At 41.7% G+C, this 24,103-nt stretch overlaps 1 protein-coding gene across 1 annotated transcript in view; it reads left to right on the forward strand.

Annotated features, from left to right (window-relative positions):
* Positions 1 to 24,103, forward strand: part of LOC117608931 (adenylate cyclase type 6) — a 56,986-nt gene that overhangs the window by 13,134 nt on the left and 19,749 nt on the right. The window contains exons 3-7 of the mRNA XM_076689406.1: positions 4,675 to 4,935; positions 5,582 to 5,743; positions 7,780 to 7,993; positions 8,376 to 8,686; positions 22,518 to 22,667. Of these exons, the coding sequence (XP_076545521.1) occupies positions 4,675 to 4,935; positions 5,582 to 5,743; positions 7,780 to 7,993; positions 8,376 to 8,686; positions 22,518 to 22,667 (1,098 nt within the window). The remainder of the gene's footprint in view (positions 1 to 4,674; positions 4,936 to 5,581; positions 5,744 to 7,779; positions 7,994 to 8,375; positions 8,687 to 22,517; positions 22,668 to 24,103) is intronic.

The following is a 24,103-nucleotide window of genomic DNA, read 5'->3' on the forward strand; positions in this document are numbered from 1 at the left end:
GAAGGCTACGTTTTCAGTGCACGGATAAAACGCAATCATTCTCTAACCTTCTCTTCTTTTCACCTGTAACAAACGTTAATTATTATTGAACTTTCGTTTTATTCACAGTTGAAGAAGAAATTTCAAATTAAAAAAAATTGTTCTGTACCTGTGAAATAAAGTACGACGATTATTTAAATTAATGTTTGTATCGGAAACAGGGTGGAGGAACGTTTAAATGAAAATTTTCAGCCACGTTCGAAGCATCGTTCAGAAGGATCAGAGCTGTCACTGTGTTTCCACCACGCTCCATTTCAACCGGCAATTATTAACGTTTCTGCTCGGTCGAATTTACCCTATGTCAACCGCAAAATTCGCAGTTACCTTCTCTCGCCAAATTTTACGTTCCACCGGGCAAATTACACTGCTGTTTGGTCTCCAAATATTATTGTTTTCCTTTCTTTTTTTTTCTACTGGTTTATGTGACGTCAATTTGTACGTATACTAGTATCCATTAAAAGCTTAAAAAACAAACAGTAATATTTGTTTATTCATGAAAAGTCATATTGTTTTTGATGTGATATTGGTTTTATTTTCAATTAAAATTTATATTTGTTTTTTTTTACGTGGGGGGAATCTTCCAAAGACACCTCCATCCCCCTAAGGAGGGGCCGGAGGTATTAAAATCAATACGGTGGCCTGCACTGGGGCTAAAGGAGGGTCCCAGGACCTCCAACGAACAACACTGGGACTTTCCATCCCTGGCGCAACTGCACGCCTCATCCTGGAGGAGGTCTGACTAGCCCCCCCACCTACTTCCTTCGAGCCGCGTGAAATGACCGCCGGGGCCTCAACCCCGACCACCTGCAGCCCTGCAACCCCAAATAGTACCTCGAGGTCGCGATACCCACGTTGGGGGAGGGGCAAATGCCCCTCCCCGATCTCCCCTCTTCGCTCATCCGCGTTGGGGCTGATGGGCCTTGTCTGAAATGACTTCTCGGCCCACCACCCCTTCCTTTTGTGCGCCTGCGTCAACTTGGCTCTAGTCGCGAGTAGATAGAAGGCACATGTGACGGTCTGGTTATTCCGTTCCTGACCGTGTTTTCTTATAACTCATGCCGCAGCTATACCGCTGATAGAAATATCGTCTTATAGCTTTTCGTGCCCTCTTGCCTGCTGAAATTGCTATAGGTCTATTATGCCTTTCTCTCTATCTTGTCTCGCCTTGCTTCACTTAATAATTATCGCCTCCCAGAAACTATCAGTTTTCACTTTGATTCTCCTGTTTACAGCGTTCTATCATTTTAAAAGTATAATGATATTTAACAATGTTATGTTGTTTTCCAAGAGATTGAACAATTCTCCAATTCTCACTGAAATTGGGAGCAATTGAAACAGCGTGATTCAATATTTTTGAACGTTTCATTTATAATGCTTTCTGATACTGTACACCGTCAGCAATTACGTGGCAAAGCGACGGCGGTAAATCGCGATCATCGGATATCGAACCTTGAATAATTAATGAATATCGAGCCGAAATGTTATTAAAACACGGTCGAATGATTTCCAAATCGGAAGGGAAGCAGGAGCACGAAACAGCCTTGCCACTTCAATTAATCCCAAACAGTGAATTATTCATAACTATCGAATGAACGCATTAAGGAAGGAATATTTTATATACGTTTTCATCACCCTCTTGATCGAAGCGAACATTTTACCATTATTTTCAAGATATTTTAAAATCATCTCCAAATAACATGCATAGAAATATCGTTCTGTATTTTTAGCTTCGTTAACGATCCATGAAATCAGAAAATATTTCACCTCGTTTATTTATCCTTCTAATGGATCCCCCTCCGTGAGGAAAGCTAATAAAAAAACATTTGTCGGTGTCAAAGAAAGCGCGCGGACGTGAAATCGCGAAAAAGTGAAACAAACGATGGAAAGGGAGGCGGAGTAGAACGGACACGTATTTGGCCAGGCAGCGAGATTGTCTGAAAATGTGTGCCGACTGATACGTTATCAGTCTTCCAACATGGTCCATGCACCACGTCAACGAAGAATTCACTGGAATGTTTAGTCCGTTATTCTCAACTTCAACTGGCTTGCATTGATAAAGGTCTTTTATCAGAGTTGTTGATTCAATTTCATTGAAAGGTGTCCCATAGAAAACCTGAAAAAGAATTCGATCTGTTGTATTATATTTGTATTATATATATCATACAGCTCGTAGAAGATGTTAATTAATGAAAACACAGACACACTCACAGTGTATCATCGAAATTCTCTAAAATTATTCACCGTGGCTATTACCTGTTTCTAAACCACGTCCACATAACGAGACAGCGGGATTACAATAATTAAACGAGCCAGGAGACTCGGGGGAATTAATTGGACAGTTTGCACCGTGTTTAATGGAACAACTGTTGGTAATCAGAGCGAGAATCAAATCAATTTTCATTAACCCGTTCGGCAACCGTCTCATTAGAAAATGACCTTTGAAAATCAACCATTTCACCCTTATTTATAACAAAATTAAAAGTTTTGATTAAATTTAAGAAAATGGGGTATTTTATTATCATAGATAGCCCTTGACCTGGTGATTCCAATGGTGGTCATCCTATCCCTTAACTCCCCCCCTTCGCGCTCCCCCCCAGGAGTCAAAAACTGAAATGGTCCAAAAAGTGTTTTTTTGCACTGATCTCAGTGAGTACATCCCCCCCCCCCCAAATAAAATAAAATTTAAAAAACTAACCTAACCTAACCACGTTTTGGACCATATCAGTTTTAGCTCCTGGGAGGGCGGAGGGGAGGAGTTAATAATTCAAAAACGAAACTTCAACCAACATTTTGGTAAAGAAAAAAGTTGTTCAGAATCACCCCAGCAACCTCCCATTTCCGGGAGTTACGCGAGTTTCGGCACCCTGTATATATATTTCAATTTTGTAGAAATTCATTAAATAGGAACTACAATTACCTTAGTCTCCTGTGAACGTATCCATAATCTACCTTATCCATTCTTATTGGGTATGGGCTTCTAGATCCCAGAAGACTAGTTTCCACTAATTGCCCTAAGTGTAGGTCCTCGGAAACAGCCAAGGTTTCATGCGTATCACAAATTCCACTTAATGTCCTGACAGGGTCCTTCAAACAGGAGGTTGGTCCTTGGAGTGTACTGGGCATACCAAGTGTAAATCACTGGTCTAGTAGAGTCTAAAATAAAAAAAGAAAAGAAACTACTGGGTTCCAAATTAATTGTCTCAGTCATAAATGAATTTTAAGCCCTCTATTCTCAGAAGTACTCAAAATCTAAAATTTCTATTTCTATTTCTATTTCTCTAAAAAAAAGAAGTTTGGATCCCACTTAATGTCCTGACAGAGTCCTTCCAAATCAATTGTCTCAGTCATAAATGAATTTTAAGCCCTCTATTCTCAGAAGTACTTAAAATCTAAAATTTCTATTTCTATTTCTATTTCTCTAAAAAAAAGACGAGACTGAGAAAAGCAGTGGCGTACATTCGATGTTGAAAAGGCATTCACTGGAAATGGACGTTGAATTCAAAGGACGCAGAGTCCAGGCTGTGACAGTAGCTTTTTCCGGACATTCGAACGGGAATAACACGGTTTATACAAGTTTATCGAACGTCCGAGCCGAGCTTAACGAGTCCCGCTCCTACTTTCTCCGCGAGTAATTGCTTCTTGTCTAGAAAATGGCTCCGGAAATATGTGTTTTCCCTGGCTCGCGTTCCGGAACTCTCGACGAGGGGGAATCCGTGCGGATATTTGCGTTTCATCAGCCTCGACATAAAGAAAGGAATCGGCGAGGCAAGAAGTTCTTTTTAATTAAAGAAATCTTGATTTTCTCCTTTTTTCATGAAAACTGAAAGATATTTCAAATATTAGTCAATTTCATTCAGGAATTAAGTTTTTCTTTTGTAAGTTTGTTGACAAATTAAATTAACTCTTAAGCAACTGTTTATGAATTATTTCAATCTCGTTAATTATTCCTTCCGGATGCGCCTCTCGTTTGAATAACCTGAATAAAAAGAGACGCTGAAAGGTCTGCTTTTTTCCACGGGAAGGTCGATAAATGTCTTCGAGGAACAGTCTGGAAGAGTTTAATCGCGTCGGAAAATTGTCTGAACCGTTACATGAGTTGGCGGTGTTAATTTTCCAAAGGTTCTTGTCGATATAGTTTTATTTAAAAGTTTACTTTGCCGCCTACGTTCGATGCAATACTTCAAACCGTTTAAAATCGCTTCATTTACATCCTCCTACTTAACAAATAAATGAATCAATCTTGAAAAACGATTCTACAAATACAATTTTAGTTTGAAATTCAATTTGCATCTTACAAACGCTATTACCATAGTAATTAATGAATCAGAATTTATTTTGAAAATCTACGAGATATTGAAAATTCCATACTTTACAAGAACCGAAGCAATAAGTGATTTTTAGAGCAAAGCAGAAAGAAGCTTTGAGAAGCTGAAAGGGGAAGGATAAAGTATTAAATTTCGATTTCCCAATCAGACGATGAAGCCCTTGTCTCGCGCCCTTTCAGTCTCCCCCTGCTTCTTTCACCTCGTCTTATCCGGGACTTTCATCGCGCTTTCTGAATTCTTGATCAACCCTTCGACCCGATGTATTTCTACTTCTCAAAGTCTTACCCCTCCTCCGTGATTTGATTAACAGGGCGAAGTGGCGGCTAGGTCCGTCGGCGGACCAGCGAGAAGCACCAGGAGGTGGGCCAGTTTGAGGCAGCACGTGAGCAGCAACGATGGCGGCAAGCCTAAGGTCGAGCTACTGTTGGATCCTCCGGGTTCCAAGTCGTCGACACCGTCTTCGCAGCCTCACACACCGAACACACCCAAGACGCCTCACACACCCCTGAGGAAGTCCAACTGGGAGGTGATAGAGCACTTCACCGGTGCACCGCGTCCCTCCATCATCACGGTAAGTAATGGAACACCAAAAATAATAGTATCCTTGGTAATAATGTGGGGATTGTGAGGGGAGCGTGGCGTTCGCGGTGCCCACCTTTTTTTTTTACGTGGGGGAAATCTACCAAAGACACCTGCCCACCTGGGGGAGGCTCCGGAGGTAGTGCGGGGTTTTACCCGCTAAAACCCCCACGGTGGCCTGCACTGGGGCTATAGGGAGGGCCCCGGAATTTCTGAAGAACACAAGCGGACGCCCACTCCCGGCGATCCCCACTGCCGGCATTCCCCACTCCCGACGTCCCCCACTTCCGGCGATCCCCACTCCCGGCATCTCTGCCCTGGGCCTTTCTTGTGATGGCCGTAAGGTGTCGCGCGTGTAATCATCCTTTCTCGCAAGCGGTCCATTACGGGCCTTGTCGCTATACGGGCCTTGTCGCTATACGGGCCTTGTCGCTATACGGGCCTTATCGATATACGGGCCTTTATATATATAAAATTTGTGAATATAGAACCCAGGCGTCTGAGGCAGGGACCGTCCACGTCAGCCCCACTGACGAGTTCTAGTGGTCGGTTCCCGGGAATCGCCCCATAATTCTTCCACCGGTATCCTACAATAATTATTCAAATATTGAATACACGAATGCTTTACCTGTTTATAGATGAACCGAGGATCTGAAATCGGCGTTGGGCTAACCGGGAATAGCGTAGAGGCGACGCAGGAGGTGAACGTGAACACGCCGATCACTCAACCGGCCAGGAAATGTGCCCTCTGTCGGTTTCTGAAATCGTTGTGCGCCTCCCATCGGTTCAAGAACTTGCAGGTAATTCAGCCACATACCAATTTCTGTTATTTTATGTCCTGAAACCATGTCAGAGTATCTAGAACCATTAGTAATAGTTTGGAGAGGATAAAAGGAGAGCTCAAAATCGTGCAACAAGTTAGAGGAAATCCGGTGCAACCGGTTACATGCAGTTTCGAACTCGGAGTTCTTACTTTCGTTCTGGAAACGAGTATCCGCGATGTGCAACCGACACGTTCCCACAAATCTGCGGCGGGAACGAAACGCGCAAACTGTTCGTCGAAATGCTTCGAGGGGAATCATTAAAAGTTTGACTTTCCATTTAACAAGATTCATTGCGAACTGTTTTTAAAGCTATCGACATTTATCGTTCGCAGAGAAAACAATTAACTTTTTCCCGTTCGTGAAATTGATTTTTTTCTTTATTTAGAAAATGAAAGAAATTGTTTTTGTTTTAACTGTACGTTCCTCGAAATCGAGTAGATATCCGTTCCAGGAAGTGCTACGTTTTTGAACAAGTGAAAAATGGTAAACCTTGCAACAGAAGGAATTTTTATACCGGAATGGTGATCAATAAACAATTGAGATTTCATGTTCGCGATAATAAACAAATTCAACGTGCGTGGAAACATTATTGTCGATAATATCTCGTGGCACGATGCTTCGATTATCCACTTGACTAAGCTAATTCCACGCTACACGTTGTACGATAAAGCTTGAAAAAATCAGATTGCAAGCATTTAACTATCGATCGATTAATTCTGGGTTTCCAAGAAATCACTGCGTCAGATTTCAACCCTCGTTAACCCTTTGGGGATGGAACATTCTCAAGCTTGCACAGAGTATTATTAATTTAAGATAAAAGAAGTAATAATTCCATTCTTCAAAGCAGATTCGGTACCTTTAATATTACACTTTCTTAGTTACTATTTTAAATTCAAATATTCTCCCGCGCTTTTGTGAATTTGAAAAATGGCGCGAGAATATGATATCAATAACAATAAATTAAAATGTAGTTTCTATAACTTCTTAAAAATAAGCCATTTTAAAAAATAAAAAGGCACCGAATTAATTTGTACACCTAATACTATGACAATTAATAAAAATAAACGTAGTACTACGTTTTCCTTTAAAATTCGAACTAAAGTTAATAATGCAAGAAAACGTAAAAGAAACAACGATCGTCTACCTCTTTCCTGATTTATTTTGTTCGAAACGACGGAGTCTGTGTTTTCATGGTTCCTTTAATTCTAGGGATCCCTAAATCCCTCCCGAGACGAAGTAAATTTAAATTCTGTCGAACTGTACCTCTTCCTGTTGTTTCTTTTTTAATTTTGTTTTGTTTCGCTTCGCTTTTCGCGTCCGTGCTTCTCTTTCTGATCGAACGTGCTCAATTCTCTACGGCTAAATTAATCCCAGCACGAGACTGGCCAACGATTTTTCAACTCTTCAACTTCTCGACTGGTACCGGTGTAACAATCTCCGACGCCAAAATTGAAAAAGTTAGCGGCCTCCTTCAAACGCCTGTGAATTAAACAAAAGGGACCAATTGCAATTCCGCAGTTGATACTTTCAGACAATTATAAAAATAATGTTACATTACTGAACCGATCCTTGAAAGCATAAGTGTGAATAAAAAGAAGGTCAAATTAATTTGAATTAATTTAATTGTCCTAACGCGCGACACGCATCTAATATTCGCTTTATCGCAACACACTGCAATTCATTCATCGTGCAAACACACGTTGCTCGTTTTCCTTTGATTGCAACATCCGCAGGACCGTTTAAAGTAGTATAATATCTCATTTCTGCCACGCGATTTGCTCCGACGCGTTCCAGCCGCTTTTCAACGGACCATTTCCACCACCCCCGCCACTATTTTCATGTAAATGAACGCGTGAGCTCTGCTTCGTTGAACCTGCATCGCAATATGAATAATTTCTCTAAGATATTCGACCATCAAATTCAGTTTCAGAATTTCATTCAACAGATTTCATCTGCTTTTTGATCAAGTCCCACCATGGTCCACATGTTACTTTATAATGTTTCCCTTTCAGGTGGAGATGCTGTACCAACGCTACTTCCTGAGGATGAATCAAAGTAACACGACCCACGTGCTCGGCCTACTGGCAGGGCTGGCTCTGGCTCTAGGTCTGCTTTTAATTCTGAGAATCCTTCTGGAGGACAACCAGCAGTTTTTCGTCACTCTTGAAAGACCTGAGAACCTGTCCTTGGCGGTCACCCTGCTGATCTGCATCATGGTTTATGCTGGTAGCTATATGAAAATGATACAACACTGTCCAAGAAAGGAGATGACCATCTCCATACCTTAGTCGATCCCCATTGTCCCGGCAAATTTTTACCCCATGGAATCCATAGAATAAGTCGCCAAGATGATCTGTACCAAGTTTTATCCAAATCGATTAATGGGAACATGGTCTATTCTGTGGATTCCATGGGGTACAAATTTGGCGGGACAATGGGGATCGACTAAGGTATGGAGATGGCTATCTCCTTTAAACCTTTTTCTATTTTCCAATTGGGACGTGGGCCCCACGTTGGGAAACACTGGTGTAATTAGTCTTTCTAAAGAGGCTGCAAAAGTACATTAATTACTGTTACACTAACTCCTCAATGTCAATTGGATTTCCAGCACTGGTAGCAGCCATATCAAGGCCAGGTATGAATGAGATCTGGTTAGCTGGGGTCAGTGGGATCGTCCTGGTGACATTACTAGCCCTTCAACTGGCCCTCAACATCCACCTGGCCCTTGGATCAAAGGAGCACCGAAGCGGAGGCCCGCTAGCTGCAGCCTGGGCTGTTTGTTTCTTCATCTACATGGCGTACGCACTGCTGCCCATTCGTCTGCGACACGCTTGCATCGCTGGCTTCATCTTCTCATTGGCGCACCTGATCGGCGCTTTCGCTCTCTACCCTTCCCACTATCCAGCCATGATGGAGCACGTAAGTGACATTCTTCAATTTTTACAATTAAGAATTATACTGACTCTCTGTGCACTAATGGTGACTTTAGTCACCCGTCCCACTAGACGGTGAATTTCGCATTCATTTATAACTTTGGTAGAGCAGAATATTATTACATTGTTATTTCTATAGTGCCCGATTTCTTGTACTTAATTTCTATTTTATTTTATATTATGTAGGCATTTAGTTTAGTGGAGAGGGGGAGGGTTTTCGTCTCCCCGGACGCTTCGAGTTCGGGCTGGGAACCGCTAGGTGGCGGCGAGGTGACAGTGTTCTCGCAAGCACTTGCCCGGTATGCCGTTCAAATATATATAAGTTCCGAATAGCGGTGCGATAGGTGTCTGGGGTAGGGATCGTCTGTTGTCAGCGCCACTGATCTGAGAGACGATCTGGAGACGAAACGCCTTTTTCTCACCAACAATTGACGAGATTATTATTTTATTATTTTTATTTTTTAAGTGCGTCTGCATTAGGATTGCCCCATACCGGGACAGCGCATTCGCGGGCAAATCCGTCCTAGCGAAAAGGTTAACGATTCAGAGGAATACCTTAGGAGTTGGATGATCTCTAACAAAGCTCCAATGTCGAAGCATCTGACAGGTCATAAAATAGCTGAGAACGTTACAATTAACCAACAGAATGTAATAGAATCCAATCAGGGAATTCCAGCGTACCTAAAATCATTGAACGCTGAATTTGAAGTCTAATTAACAGTAGAGCTGTATTACTAGAGTAACATTTGTTGATTGTGGTGCGTTCGATTAATCCCTTTGCCTGAAAGATTTAGTGACGTCAAATGGTACATTTGCTCTGCTTCAGTCGTTCAACAAATTAGAATCCTATTCTTCTTTGATTAAAAATGGCACTATAAAATCTGTAATCCCTCAACATATGCTGGCAAATTTTTAGCTTTCAAAATTACAAAATAACCGTGGAGTGAAAGATTTCTGCTGTCCAGGTTGAAAAATGAATTTCCTCAAACAGGAGGACTGTTTTTCTCGAGAAGCGTATCGCGGTGAAATTACCGGGAGGCGCGTTTTCCTCATTTTCTCGGGATTTTTCGATCGTCAGGATAAAACGAGGAACATATGCGTGCACTGATAAGAGATAAGGGAAACACAGATCGATGACGGTGGAGCATAGAATAGACAGGAACGATTGTGAAATCTCTTGAAAACGGTTCGTTGTTATTGGATTTCCTTCTAGCTCGCTGTCTTCATCCATCAAGCTCTTCGCTCGTCCTTTACCCAGCAATTTATTTAGCTTTTATTACACTGAAAGCATGGGAATCGAGCGGATGCAACCTCCAGTTTTATCGACACACGTGGAAACAGTATCCCTTCTCCCTTCCATGATAGATCAACTAAGTGCTTCCCACTGTCTTCATCCTCGCTTAAGTCGCACCTGAAAATAAGAAATTTAATGAAACATTTATAAGGAAACTTAAACAGCTTTTAATTCCATCCGTTGAAGCGTTAACGTCTAGAAATTTGAATGGAGAAATGATTAACCATAGCCTGAAAAGCGAATTAATTAACGTAGTTTACACGGATTCTCCTAACGGCTCGTTATCTCGTTGAACAAACACCTCCCCGTTAATTAATTAACTACAGTAAGAAAATAACGCAAGAAGCCGACGAGCCAACCCTTTTAACCCGGGCCGCTATTAACTTAAATAATAACTACCATTTCCCACCGATAGGAAAAAGAAAACACAGTTGGTATAATTCCAACTTTCCTTCCAACATCCATAAAAACCCGGCACGTATCAATATCGACACCTTTTTTCCTTCGAGAGGGAAAGAATTCGAGAAAAGAATTCCTCGAAGGATGATGCGAGTCCTTCCTCGTAACTTTGGGAATAAAATAAGAAAATGAAAGGCTCGGACAAAAAAGGTGGGCAACACGTGTGTCTACACAGCCCATAAGCAGGTTCATGGGCCGATTACGAAGGGATGTTGGTCGGTCGCCGAAGAGGGTGATCATGATTTTAAAGGCAATCGTGGCTGGAACACGTAGCACGGAGGCATCTCCTGTCTACCGGGTGACATCCTTTGAACACGACCTCAGCCGAGCTTATGGAAGTTGTCAAAGCGACATCGTGTCATGTTGGCACGACCTTGTTCGTGCGAACGAAAAGGGGCCGGGAATCTCGTCGCAAAAGGAATTTGTTATGAGGCAACTACGTGGAAATTTACTTGGAAAAGACTGCTATCCTCTACACGTAGTACTACGTGCCCTAGGAACCGGGTAAAGATTGCTCCCTGTAACACTGGATCTTATGAAATACGTGGAGTGTTTTGTAACGGGTTTTGTAAAAGGGGATTTCGATCGAGAACGTAGTACTACGTGTTGCAGGAACAAGCGTGGTACACAGAAATGTAACAGATTGCATAACGAAGATTGCAATGGGAAGATCAATGTTTCTGTAAGGTCCGTCGACAGTTTGCTCCTGGCAAACTTCAATCTCTATTATCGTAACCCCGCTGGTTCCGGATTCGACGATCGGGAGTGAAAGCTAATTGACCGAAGGGGGATAGTACAAAAGGGAGTAGCCGGCAATTTGCAAAATTGCCTGCCGCAAGGAGTTGGTATAAACAAAGCGAAAAAGGGAGGGAAGATTAATGGAGACGTCAAACGAATTCCTGATTCATCCAGCAACGCTTTTTCCCTATTAGATCCTTTCGACCAAATTGCTGTCGCCTATGTACTGCGCAGAGATGAGAAGATGATGAGCGGGACGGCATTGGGGCGAAGGGAGCATTCCGCACGCTCCGCCCTATCCACGCGTAATCCACACTATTCTACTTTAGTGGCACGATTTTACATAGGCGTAGCAATTCCGTATTTCCAAGGGAGACAGTACTATCATAGACAGAACTCTATAATACAGGCCTACGTCTATGGTTTAAAATCCACCGCAACGCAGACTTCGTATTATCTCACTTTGTCTCGAAGCGTCTTTGTCAGGCGACGCCATTACTATATGTCACTGCATTGGGCAATAGCGCCCAACGATCTAGTGTGCCCGATGACCAATCGTACCCGCATTCCTTCCGTTTATCATCTTCTCATCTCTGCATAGTATTGTGCACTGGTCACAAGAAGTTCCGCAGGAGGGCACAGTGGGGGGGGGGGGGGGGGGGGGGGGTACTATGCACACTTGCACTGATTCCCTAGTTTTACACGGGTCTAATTGGTAGATTTAACGAGTGAGCTGAGTTGGGGCGCGACCAATCAGATTGCGTTATTCTTGCGGGACTTCTTGCGATTGGTGGACAGTACTTCCTTTTGCCTCACCTGAGAAATATTTAATTAAAAATCAGGAAATTTTAAAGTTATTATAATAGGGGCAGTACTTGTCCTTCAAACTTAATGGCTGATGGAACATCTAAAATATTCCAGACCGGTCGTTGATACTTTCCCTTAGAAAAATGATGAGTCCTCGTTCACTGTGTCCGGAGTTTGGGAACATCGATGCGTGAAGAGAAAAGTTGTCTTCTAAAAATATCGTTGATCATACATCACAAGTTTCAATCACCAATCCCCCAGTGTACACCGCGAAAGCTTCTCATGGTCGTCGAATGGACGGCCAATATATCTCAACTTCTCCCTGTCTCTGCCAATAAAAATGAATCTAATCAGGCTCGAGCAAACTGGGGGGGGGGGGGGGGGGGGGGGGGGGAGGACCTGGCCAGAGTTACGAACCAGCTTCTAATGCCCTCGTCTTCGTTACGAGGGCAAAAAAAGGAGACGAACGGTCCTCCAAAGTGTACATACCATATATCTGGGAGGATACACTTGGTCGAGCAAGCAAACAGAGGAGAAAATAGCCGGAGAAAGTTGGGAATTCAATTACCCCGGGTCGTAGAGCAAGGCAGTGTTGGCCTAATGGCGGGCAGGACACGTTCGCCAACCCACTGGTGAAGAGAAAAACAGCGAGCGACGTTTCGCGTTCCTCGACTCGTGCACGAGGAAAACGATGGGATTCTTTTTCCTACCGTGAAACTCGCGTCACGGGAGGACTGAATATTTTACCCGGCTCTGTGTATCTTCTCGCTACTCCACAGAGGGAAAGAAATTCCTTCGATTCGAAACGGCTTCCACAGAAAGCTTTCAAACTTCCTCCATCGACCTGCTTCTTGCACAGAGTCTTAGGGTGAAGTCTGTCAACTTTCCTTCTAGCCTCCTATCTATAAATAATAAAATTAAGAAAATAATGTGAATAATAAAAAATTGTTGAATTGTTATATATTATGGAAAATTTAAGTAAAAACTTAGAAGTGTCCAGAATTAATTCCACTAGTGTATGTAACAATGATTTTACAACAAGTTTTCTATAAAATCATGGTGACACATTGCATGTAGTACGCTCCTGAAATGTCACTATGTTGATCAAATACTTTCCATCATTATAATTTTTATTTAACACTTTGGGCGCCACGTCACTCATATTATTAGGAATTCTTTGATTTACTTAATTGGAAATACTTGTATTAGATACTTGAAATTGTGGATAAAAATAAAATGAAATGATTTATGAAGACAAAAATTTTCAATGATTTTAGCGTGGTAGTCAAAGTGTAAATCAAAATGTAGCGACTAATTATAGATCCTTGGAAATGCATTTGATCAATAATTTAAGAAGAAAGAAAGAAAGCTGTATTTCAAGAAAACTAGGAACATCCTTACTATTTGATCAATTCCGTGACTGTATATCAGTTACAAACGATTTCGCTTTGTAACAAGCAGAACGGCCCTGTTGTTCGAACCGTGTTCAGATAAACGAAGTTTCATCGTCAGTTTGTCCCTTTTATCGAAACGAACAGGCGCGCAAAGCAACGAGTCAGAAAACATTTCCGTTGTCGAGGGGCGGATCGATGTCGCGTAGGAAAATCGCCTCGTTAGCTGGCAACGATACGTTTCAATCGGCTGCTCCCGCGACCGCGAGCGATATCGCCTCGTCACCCAGCACCAGGAAACACGGTTCACCGATTTATTACGTCCGTGCATGAATATCTCGCTGGAATTTCCATTATGCAGGCGATTCCGCTCCTGATAACCTGGCTCTGATCGCCTCGAAATTTCCATCGAGAAATCTTCCACGCACGATAACACCCCTTTTTAAGAGATTAAATCACGAATCGCGAATTTCCGATCGCCAATACCTTCGGGAACTCGCACCTTTCCATTGAAACGTAGTACTACGTTCTACTCGTTTCACTGATTTAAATTAACCCCTGGTTGCATTGTTATTATATTTTCACTTCAAAAATTTGCTAAAAGAAAATTGTACAACGAAGGGTTAAGATATTGTGATCCGACAATTATTATTTGCTGAATAATTATTTGAAATCCCCGCTGTCCTCGATGGAAAAATTTGCAACCCCTTCGATATAACATCTCTAGCCATACATATGTAGGTGGCACGAACGTGTCCCAACAGCACCCAACGACTTTGTTATTCATATATTCCTCATCTCGATGGAACGAGGAGAGAAACAAAATTATAGAGGCTGGTACGCAAAGCGAAACGACTCGTCGCAGAGAAATTCGAGGGGTTCGACCCCAAAATGATCGCATCCGTGTCCAAAAGAAATTGCTGTTTTCCTTCCGTCATTAAAATACAGTTATTACTACAGGGGACAGTGCTCTGTGGTCAGAGCCAGTTTTAGCAATATTGGCGCCCCGGGCAAGATTATCGTGGCGCCCATTCAGGGGCTAAAAAACGCGTCAGGGAAGATGTAGACATAAATGTCGCAGCATATATAGCATATATGTAATATTACATATGAGATGTAGATGGAGAGAAGAGACAATGGGAATGGGGGACACTGGGCTGCAGCGCCCCCTACAGATCTAGCGCCCTGGACGATTGCCCGACCGCGTGCCCCCCTAACGCCGGCCCTGTCTATGGTGTCATTCCTTATCTACGAAGCATCGTGTCCGTCGTGGTTTTTCCTCCTCCATTTTCTTCCCAAGTATTCTTGATTCAATTTTCTTCTCGCTCGAACGATCGCGATCCGCTTCGAGGGGAAATTGACGCGGCGACTGACGGGAGCGTTAAAAAAATACATGCAATTAGAGGCGTGCGAAGCAACCGTATGATTTATAGGTCGGTGGAATATTTATCAGCGAAAATCGTAGCGCTACGTGATACATATTTCAGTGACGAATGTTTTCCACGGTTTGTGGAATGATTTTTTACATGAAAATGAAGACTAATGTGTTAGATAATTTGAAATCGACGAACGATTGAGGCAGGCCACGTGAGTTCTGTCAGCGCGTTTCCCCTCCTTAAAGGCTGGTTCAAACACGGCCAGTAGTTTAGTCGAGTGGCGAGTAGTTTAGTGTATGGACACTACAGTTTAGTCGAGTAGTTTAGTAGAACGGTTTAGTCGAGTATATCCGTTTCATTGGATTTTTCTGGTCGAGTAGGCTTCCCCCACCACTAACTAGGCTTCCCCCACCACTAACTAGACTTCCCCCACCACTAACTAGGCTTCCCCCACCACTAATTAGACTTCCTCTACCACTAACTACGCTTCCCCCACCACTAACTAGGCTTGCCCCACCACTAACTAGGCTTCCCCCACCACTAACTAGGCTTCCTCTACCACTAACTACGCTTCCCCCACCACTAACTAGGCTTGCCCCACCACTAACTAGGCTTCCCCCACCACTAACTAGGCTTGCCCCACCACTAACTAGGCTTCCCCCACCACTAACTAGGCTTGCCCCACCACTAAATAGGCTTGCCCCACCACTAACTAGGCTTCCCCCACCACTAACTACGCTTCCTCCACCACTAACTAGGCTTCCTCCACCACTAACTAGGCTTGCTCCACCATTAACTAGGCTTCCGAACAGACCTGTCCGGACCCATTTCTCTAGTCAAGCGATATATCTTGTACTCTCGATTTGCAAAGCTCAACTGTACTAGTCCGCACACTTTTCTATGCGCTAAACGGTTTAGTAGTAAGTAGCTACTCCCCACTCGACTAAATTACTAGCCGTGTCTGAACCTGCCTTAGACTGTAGTGTCCATACACTAAACTATTCGCCACTCGACTATTTACTAACTTGGGGGTGTCGTGAACAAAAGGGAATACTGTCAAAGGCGTTCTCACGATGGGGGATTTTTGGGACGGCAGGGCATTCTTGTTCTGGCCGTCAGCTTGTAACGATAGTTGAAAATACAGAGCAGGGTCAGTTCTTCTAAAAACGCCCACAGTGTATTGGTTTGATTTATTTCCACACCTTTTAATCACTCGCTCCGCTTAATCCGATCTTACAAATGTATGAAGACTGAGATAAAGTAGAGAGAAGAGGAGCGTATTACTACATATAAAGTTTATACGTCCAGCTATAGAGCTGCGGCAGCCGTGAAAATTCGTGAAAAGAAACAATGGCTCTTTGATTCCGATGGGGATGGATATCGTTGTCGCTCGACCGACTTTTCCCACGAACAATGGCACCAGCTGAATTCACTAACGAGCCACGCTTCTCGCTTGGTTTTTTAACAAGGTAAACATGTAGACCGAACACGTGTACCCGGGCGTCCTGTATCCCCTTTTATCCGTGAAAACGCGTCATGTGCTGCGTTTCTGCCGTTATTCAAAAGCCCGAAGTTGATGGAGCGTATTCAACGGATTTTTCTGCGAAATCCGGTCAAAAATTCCAATTGCTAAACCATGGACGAGCTTTTTTTTCCAATTGCAAAGTTGCGTTCGGAATTTCAATGAACGAGTAACCATCTTCAAATGTATAATAATAGGAATATGGAAAAGATAAATTTGACTTTGATATTAACCATCCATTTTTGACCACAGTGATTTGAAAAAGTTTCAGTCCTTTAAAATTCATGGACTTCGGCAGTGCCGGTTTTAGCAATATTGGCGCCCTGGACAAGATTATCGTGGCGCCCAAGCAGGGGCTCAAAATTTTTAAGAAAAAAAAAATATACTGATCGAATTGAGTAACCTCCTCCTTTCCGAAATCGGTTCAAAAAAGACAAAGTAATAATATGAAACGATGAATCTGAGGCATAAATAAATGTCGCAGCATGTATAGCACATATTACATATGAGATGTAGATAGGGAGAAGAGACAATGAGAGAATATCGGTATATTCGCATACTAGGGACACCGGGCTGCGGCGCCCCCTATAGATCTAGCGCCCTGAACGATTGCCCGACTGCCCCCCTAACTCCGGCACTGGACTTCAGTAATGGATTAAAAATGGCTTGTATTTTACTGGTCGATATTTTAATCCCCTTTGGTCAGTATTTAAATCCTTTGGTCAGTATCCTTCCATATTATTCCCTACACAAATTCCCTATTTACAGTGGGTCCAAAAAGTATTTGTACACCATATAAAACAGAGCATGTACCTTGTTTAAAATTGGGCCAAATGACTTGAGGTTTCTTGAGAAGCTATACAAATTAATTTACTAACTTATCTGGAAGATGGTTCTCAAGAAAATATTTGATATGTATTTTTTTATATCGGCCATCATACACATTAAAGGAGTGATAATAGCCCTCAAAGTGAAGGGTTGAAAATATATTTTTGAAAATATCTCCGAAATTAAAGGAGATAATAGGAAGCTTTCTTTTCTTAATTATGGATCTTTAAATAGGGAATTTTTCTGCATAAGAAAATTTTAATAAACATTATTTGTTTAAATAATATATTGCAAATTTATAGTTTTTGTTTCATTTCTTTTACTAAACGTTAATCTATCTTTTTGCAACTTTGTGTATATAAACTAGGAATCAAAATAGCGAATACATGTTTTTTGCAATTTAGTCATTTTGGTAATAAAATACTGACCGAAAGTTGATTTATATACTGACCTAAAATGGATTTACTGACCATTTAATTTGTTGCCATTAAAAATTGCTCATCGATAAGGGATTGGCAGGCGAGGGATTGACGTAAATCATTCCCAATCCTCTTCTCGAAACTGTAATTAATTATCGAACGATAGAATTTAATGAAACGTACTGATCAGGCAATAATGAGAATTAATTGATTTGTATACATCTTCAAATGAGTTGACCTTTGGTCAAATAAAAAGTATAAATAGAATGCAAACTCTTGTATCCTTCGATAAAGGGGAGAGATTAGAGGAGAGGAATACGCCGGAAGTGCCCCTCTAATTATGACAGGCTCCCTTAACGAGATACTTGATCCAAATGACCTGGACTTTGATTTTCCAACGAAATTCGAGAATCGCTCTTTTCCTATAGAAAATAATATTCCATTCTTCCAAGATCCCTTCAGGCATCCGTAAAAAGAGGTAAAAGGAGAAGTCTGAATAATACCATTGCAGATGGAAAAAGGGAAGATTGTTAAATATTTGAAAAAGAAGAAGAAGAATGGAAAGTATGTTACATGGAAAGTTGCAAATACCCAGCTTCTATAACGAGAAAGGTCGTGACGGGTCGCAGTGGAAAAGGAAAATCGAAATATCGCTAGGTGGCTGAACTGGAAAATTCAATTGCCGTTTCGAGCTGTGAGAATTTCTGTACCTGTATCACTGATATACAGGGTATTCCATGGAACGTAGTACTACGTTATTGCCAAAAGACTGGCAGAAAAATTTGTAATTGCTTATCAGTGGCGTTTAAAAAATAAAATATGAAGTCTCATTTTTAATTGTTTCATTAATTATCAAAGAATGAAAATTCAGATGAAAAAGCAGCATTAAATGAAAATATTCACTCAACTATATTTTTTCATTTTCGTACGCCGCTGGGTGATTAAAAACACTGGTATTATTTTTCCCCGTCGATTATTAATCTCCCAGGAAATTCATATCGTTGAAATTTATTCACCCTTCCGCGTCGCTCTTTAATTCCTCCCCCTTCTTCGCTCCCTTTCATTCTAAATATTTCCCCGATAAATTTCCGTCATTTTCGTGTATCGCAACGTTTCAGATACAAACTGGGATTTATCGGAACTCTCCATAGCTATATTTCCATGAAAATCATTTAAACAATAAACTGTTCATGAGAATTGAGTACCTCTTCCTTTTTTGTACGAGTGCTGTTTTCCAGGAAATCAATGTCCAACATTTTTACATTATTAATTTTCATTCTTGTCTAATTGTTACAAGATGCTACTTTCAGAGTGGGATTATTATTATTGAAAATTGTCTGGGTAAGTTCTGTCGGATAGGGTTCAGATTTGGCAAAGCTGCCCTCGATGGATTCAATTCCATTCAAGAATAATCAGAACTCGATTTCAAATCCGATGAAAAAACTTTTCCTAATAGGAAAACTTATTTCCACCAGCTGATCCATGGGGTCAGCTGAATTCGTCCGCAACCACCTGTAGGATTGCTCGAATCCCTTACGCGCGCCTTTACTTTCCATCTAATTTCATTTTTTCTTATCTTCCCTCCTTTCCCTCTATCTCCATCGATGGAATCAGGCATCCCATTCTATTTCAAAGGAGCTTTTCATAACTGACGATGAGTTTCAATGGTGGAATTTATTCGTCATGATCCAATAAACCCATGATTCCTTTATGATTTTATGATTATAATATGCTTGTCTTCTTTTTTCCCCTTTTTTTTTTTTGAAAAGAGAGTGCCTTTTCATATATTTCAACATCTGGCAGTTACTTCATTATTTGCCTCTCGTATGGAACTGCAGACGGGCAACTTTGAATTCCCATAGGCATCCAGGAAGCTGTGCATACATTCTAATTTGGCCAACGGTCTGCGAAATGGAGAGAACTCGATTTCGGTAGGGCCTACTCTGCATAATGCAATGAATAATCTCATGGAATACCTAAATAATTCCTGAATAGCCTTGGGTCTGAAATATTCAGAGCTTCCTCTTTCCCTCCACTCTGACAATTGGATATACTTTTTCTCCATTATAGAATCATTTTTCTTGAGTCTAAATTTATCTTTTTAAAACAGAATTTTTGCAAAACATACCATACGAGTGGCTATTTCTGTTCTCAGAAAGGACTGGTGTGTTCGTCATCAACGTCAGATTCAAATTTCATACTAAACTTCCTGGTAGACTTCCTGAAGAGCATGTTCTCCAACTTTCAACAACTCGAAACTCCTCCCTCTTTGTTGATATGTCCTGTTCAAGCTTCGCTTTAGCCCGGTATTTCCTGAAACAGATATAAACAAAGAAGATTATGCAATCTAAAGCTGGATTACGAGCAATCCCTAGAAACTGAAACATTAATGAGAAATATTTTCCAACAAGAATGTTCATTACTTTTTTAGAATCCTCATTTTTTCAGTAGACAATGAACAAATCCCAAATATTTAATAATTAACAAAGGAATTACACCTGTACCCTTAAAGGTGCTAATTAAGAGTAAATAGATTACGAGCAATCCCTAGAGACTGAAACATCAATAAGAAATATTTTACAGCAAAAATGTCCACTACTTTTTTAAAATTCTCATTTTTTCAGTAGACAATGAACAAAGCCCCAAATATTTATTAATTAACAAAGGAATTACACCTGTACCCTAAAAAAAGCTTTTAAAATATTTTCCAACAAGAATGTTCATTACTTTTTTAGAATCCTCATTTTTTCAGTAGACAATGAACAAATCCCCAAATATTTAATAATTAAAAAAGCAATTACACCTGAACTCCTAAAAATGTCAATTTCTCACTGAATTAAAAGGAGAGCCATCAAGCTCGCACTTCTTTCTACAAGATTCTGTGTATTTATATGTCTCAGGGATTGCAGTATGAATTGAAACTAACGAAGTAGGCCGCAAACGGTTAATATGAAAATGGAAATTCAAGGGAGGAGAGGCGAGAGGAGGCAACAAGCCTTGGCCGAGGTGTAGATCAAAGAGGCGACTGTTACACCGTACGCCAAGAGCGTTTCCTGTTCCGGCCGTGGCATCGGTTTAATTAGAATGGGCTTTGCAATTAGCGGAGGGCAGTATCGGCAGGCTGGCAGGCAACTTGGCAAACTCAATAAACCTCTCCTTTGACCGTTACCGGCTACTTTTCCACAAGGAAATTTCCAGTCCAAAGCTGAATTCATCCTCCATTTCCTCTGATAAATCTGTTTCAAACTCGACCTAACATTCAATCGTCCCTATAAAAGCGATGAAGGTCTTGAACCCCCCCTTTTTTCTCTAACTCCTTCAGCGAGAGATTCTGATTTATTGTTATGTTAAGACTGATCTTGTAAAGATGGGAAATTAGAACTCTTTAACGAGATTGCTAACCCTTTCATCAAAACTTTTAGCCATTATTTGCTGGTAGCTTTACTGGAAAGCTTAACTGCACAATAGATCAACATTTTCCTTGTGAAGCATCCTCAAAGTTTTCCTTGCTTTTATGTGAAAATTTTCCTCGATGAAGTTAAATCCTTGGTAAAGATAAAACACTCTATCTCCTTTGCAAAGATTATCAAATATTGTCGCATGAACTCTTATAATCCCTTCAGGAAACAAATCGTTTAAAATCTGTAAGATGGTTTCCAAGTACAAATCAGTTGACTGAAATCGATTATCATTCGTGGAAGAAACTTGAGCAATCCTTTTTTTTCTCATCAGGGATCTCCTGTCTCCACTGATCTTTATCTCCTTCTTTCACTCTGTTAAACCAGTGATAAAGTTTCCCTTCAGAGTGTGTTTGGACTCTGATGATTCCTTTCCCACCATTTCAATTTATGGCGATAGAAATGGAATGTTAGAAATAATTGAAGCTAGATTCAGTGTTTGGAAATGGATCCTTCAGATCATTGACGTTTAGCTCATATCCATCTTTGATGTCAGGTGAATGTTTCACTTTTGAATGTACACTTGGGTGCTATGTAGGGCCATCTATTAGTCTTTGCTTTTGGGAGAGTCTTGGGAAAGCCTTGGGAGATGCTTTGGAGAGCCTTGGGAGAATCTTGAGGGAATCCTGGGAGAACCCTGTGAGAGTCTTGGGAGAGTTCTGGGAGAGCCCTGGGGGAGTCTTGGGAGAGCGTTAGGAGAGTCTTGGGAGAGCCTTGGGAGAATCTTGGGAGAATTTTGGGAGAGTCTTGGGAGAGCTCTGGAGGAGTTCTAGGAGAGCCCTGGGAGAGCCCTGGGAGAGCCTTGGGAGAATCTTGGGTGAGCCTTGGGAGAATCTTGGGAGAGCCTTGGGAGAGTCTTGGGAGAGTCTTGGGAGAATTTTGGGAAAGCGTTGGGAGAGTCTTGGGAGAGCTTTGGGGGAGTTCTGGGAAAGCCCTGGGAGAGCCTTGGGAGAGTTCTGAGAGAGCTCTGGGGGAGTCTTGGAAGAGCGTTGGGAGAGTCTTGGGAGAATTTTGGGAAAGCGTTGGGTGAGTCTTGGGAGAGCTTTGGGGGAGTTCTGGGAAAGCCCTGGGAGAGCCTTGGGAGAGTTCTGGGAGAGCTCTGGGGGAGTCTTGGAAGAGCGTTGGGAGAGTCTTGGGAGAGCCTTGGGAGAATTTTGGGAGAGCGTTGGGAGAGTCTTGGGAGAGCTTTGGGGGAGTTTTGAGAGAGCCCTGGGAGAGCCTTGGGAGAGCCTTGGGGGAGCCTTGGGAGAATCCTGGGAGAGTCTTGGGAGAGCTCTGGGGAAGTCTTGGAAGAGCGTTGGGAGAGTCTTGGGAGAGCCTTGGGGGAGTCTTGGGAGAGCCTTGGGGGATTCTTGGGAGAATCTTGAGAGAGTCTTGGGAGAGTCTTGGGAGAGTCCTGGGAAAGCCTTGGGGGAGTCTTGGGAGAGTCCTGGGAGAGCCCTGGGAGAAAACTTCATCTAGAATTCCCTGTTTACACATTAGTAAATGAGTATCTTACACATTCCTGTATCTTCTTTTCTTCCAGTTGCTGAGCTCCATCGTCGTGGTGGGAGGAACGAACATGGCTGGTGTATTAACGCACCATCCTCGGGAATTGGCGCAAAGACAGGCGTTCCTCGAGACTAGACAATGCGTCGAGGCGCGTCTAACCACACAGCGAGAAAACCAGCAACAGGTACGTCTTCGACGGCTCGATTCTGTACACCACCGTAGGAATTTCGTTAATATTTAATTTGCCTCCAAGCTTGCAGCCAGCTAATCTTATCGTACTCTTTACCTTCATGATTAATGAACCCTCGAACATCGCATGTGCGGTCATTAAAATTACTGGCCAGAAAATGGGCGCTTCGAACGCGTTTAACTCTGAAATTCGATCGTGGCCCACGTAACAACTTAATCAAATTCAGATCGTTATAGTCCCTACAGCCTCTCCTTTACTGCCCTAGTTCCCCTTAATTGATACACTTTATTAACTGTTTGTTGATACCATTATCAGTTTCGTGCACCAAATTATCAGCAAACTGCTCCAGCCTTTGAAATGGAAGATTCAATTAAAAGTTTAAACATCGATTTCAGATTTCATCCCTGAAAAGTATACAAATTTCAATCACTGATTTAAATAAATAAAGAACAGTATGTTTTGCAAAGGTAATTGAAGGTAATTACCTTCAATTTGTAAAAAATTGATTTAAATAAATAAAAAACAGTACTGTTTACAAAGGTAATCGAAGGTAATTATCTTCAATTTGTAAAAAATACTGTTTTTCAAATATCAAATTTTAAATGTCAATATTCAATCATTGATTTAAATGTCGATATTCAATCATTGATTTAAATAAACAAAAAACATTTGAAATTTGTATACTTTTCAGGAATGGAATCGGGAATCGATGCTTAAACTTTTAATGCTCATGAATTCATGAACTGAGTACCTAAAGATGTTTGTCCAGAAAGTAGGAATAAGTTATGGTGGTTGGCTTCGGGGTTGATAAAGAAGCAAGCTCGGACAATGGCTCGATTATTATCACAGTTGGTCACGGATTCTCGATTAAACCGCACAATAGACTTAGTCACGGTTAGACCGTTCTCCATGACTATGAACGATAGCCGATAAGCCACTATCTTTAATAGAATTCCCTTGCTTTCCAGCAGTCGTCGTCCACGTTTCAAAATAAAAAATAAAAATTAACTACCCTGTTATTCCTTCCTTTAGTGGCGTACAAATTCGTAGCATTGCGTAGGAAATGAACCAAAATTTGTATATTTAAATTTTGTCGGCAATTGCTGTTTGTAAGTGATCACGTAGTACTACGCGATCCCTCGTCGCAAAGAAACCAAGATTACGTGATTACATAGCAATGTCGTGGTTCATGCACGATATTTAGCTGAGAGTTCGCGGCGCTTATCAGCGCGTCGCGATGCACACGCGTCGCTTGGTTCGTGTGCATTCATAAAGTTTCCTCGATGCGAGGAAACTCGTCGTGTCGAAAATGCATTCACGTTTTAACGGAGATAAGCTAATTCGCCCAGATCCACGCTACGGTTGACTCGCTTGAAAAGTTCACTTTTCGCAACCCTTCAATCCTTTGAAAACGAAGCCTTTGTAAAAAG

This window comes from Osmia lignaria, chromosome 8, assembly GCF_051020975.1.
Source record: "Osmia lignaria lignaria isolate PbOS001 chromosome 8, iyOsmLign1, whole genome shotgun sequence".
NCBI classification, from domain to species: Eukaryota; Metazoa; Arthropoda; class Insecta; order Hymenoptera; family Megachilidae; genus Osmia; species Osmia lignaria.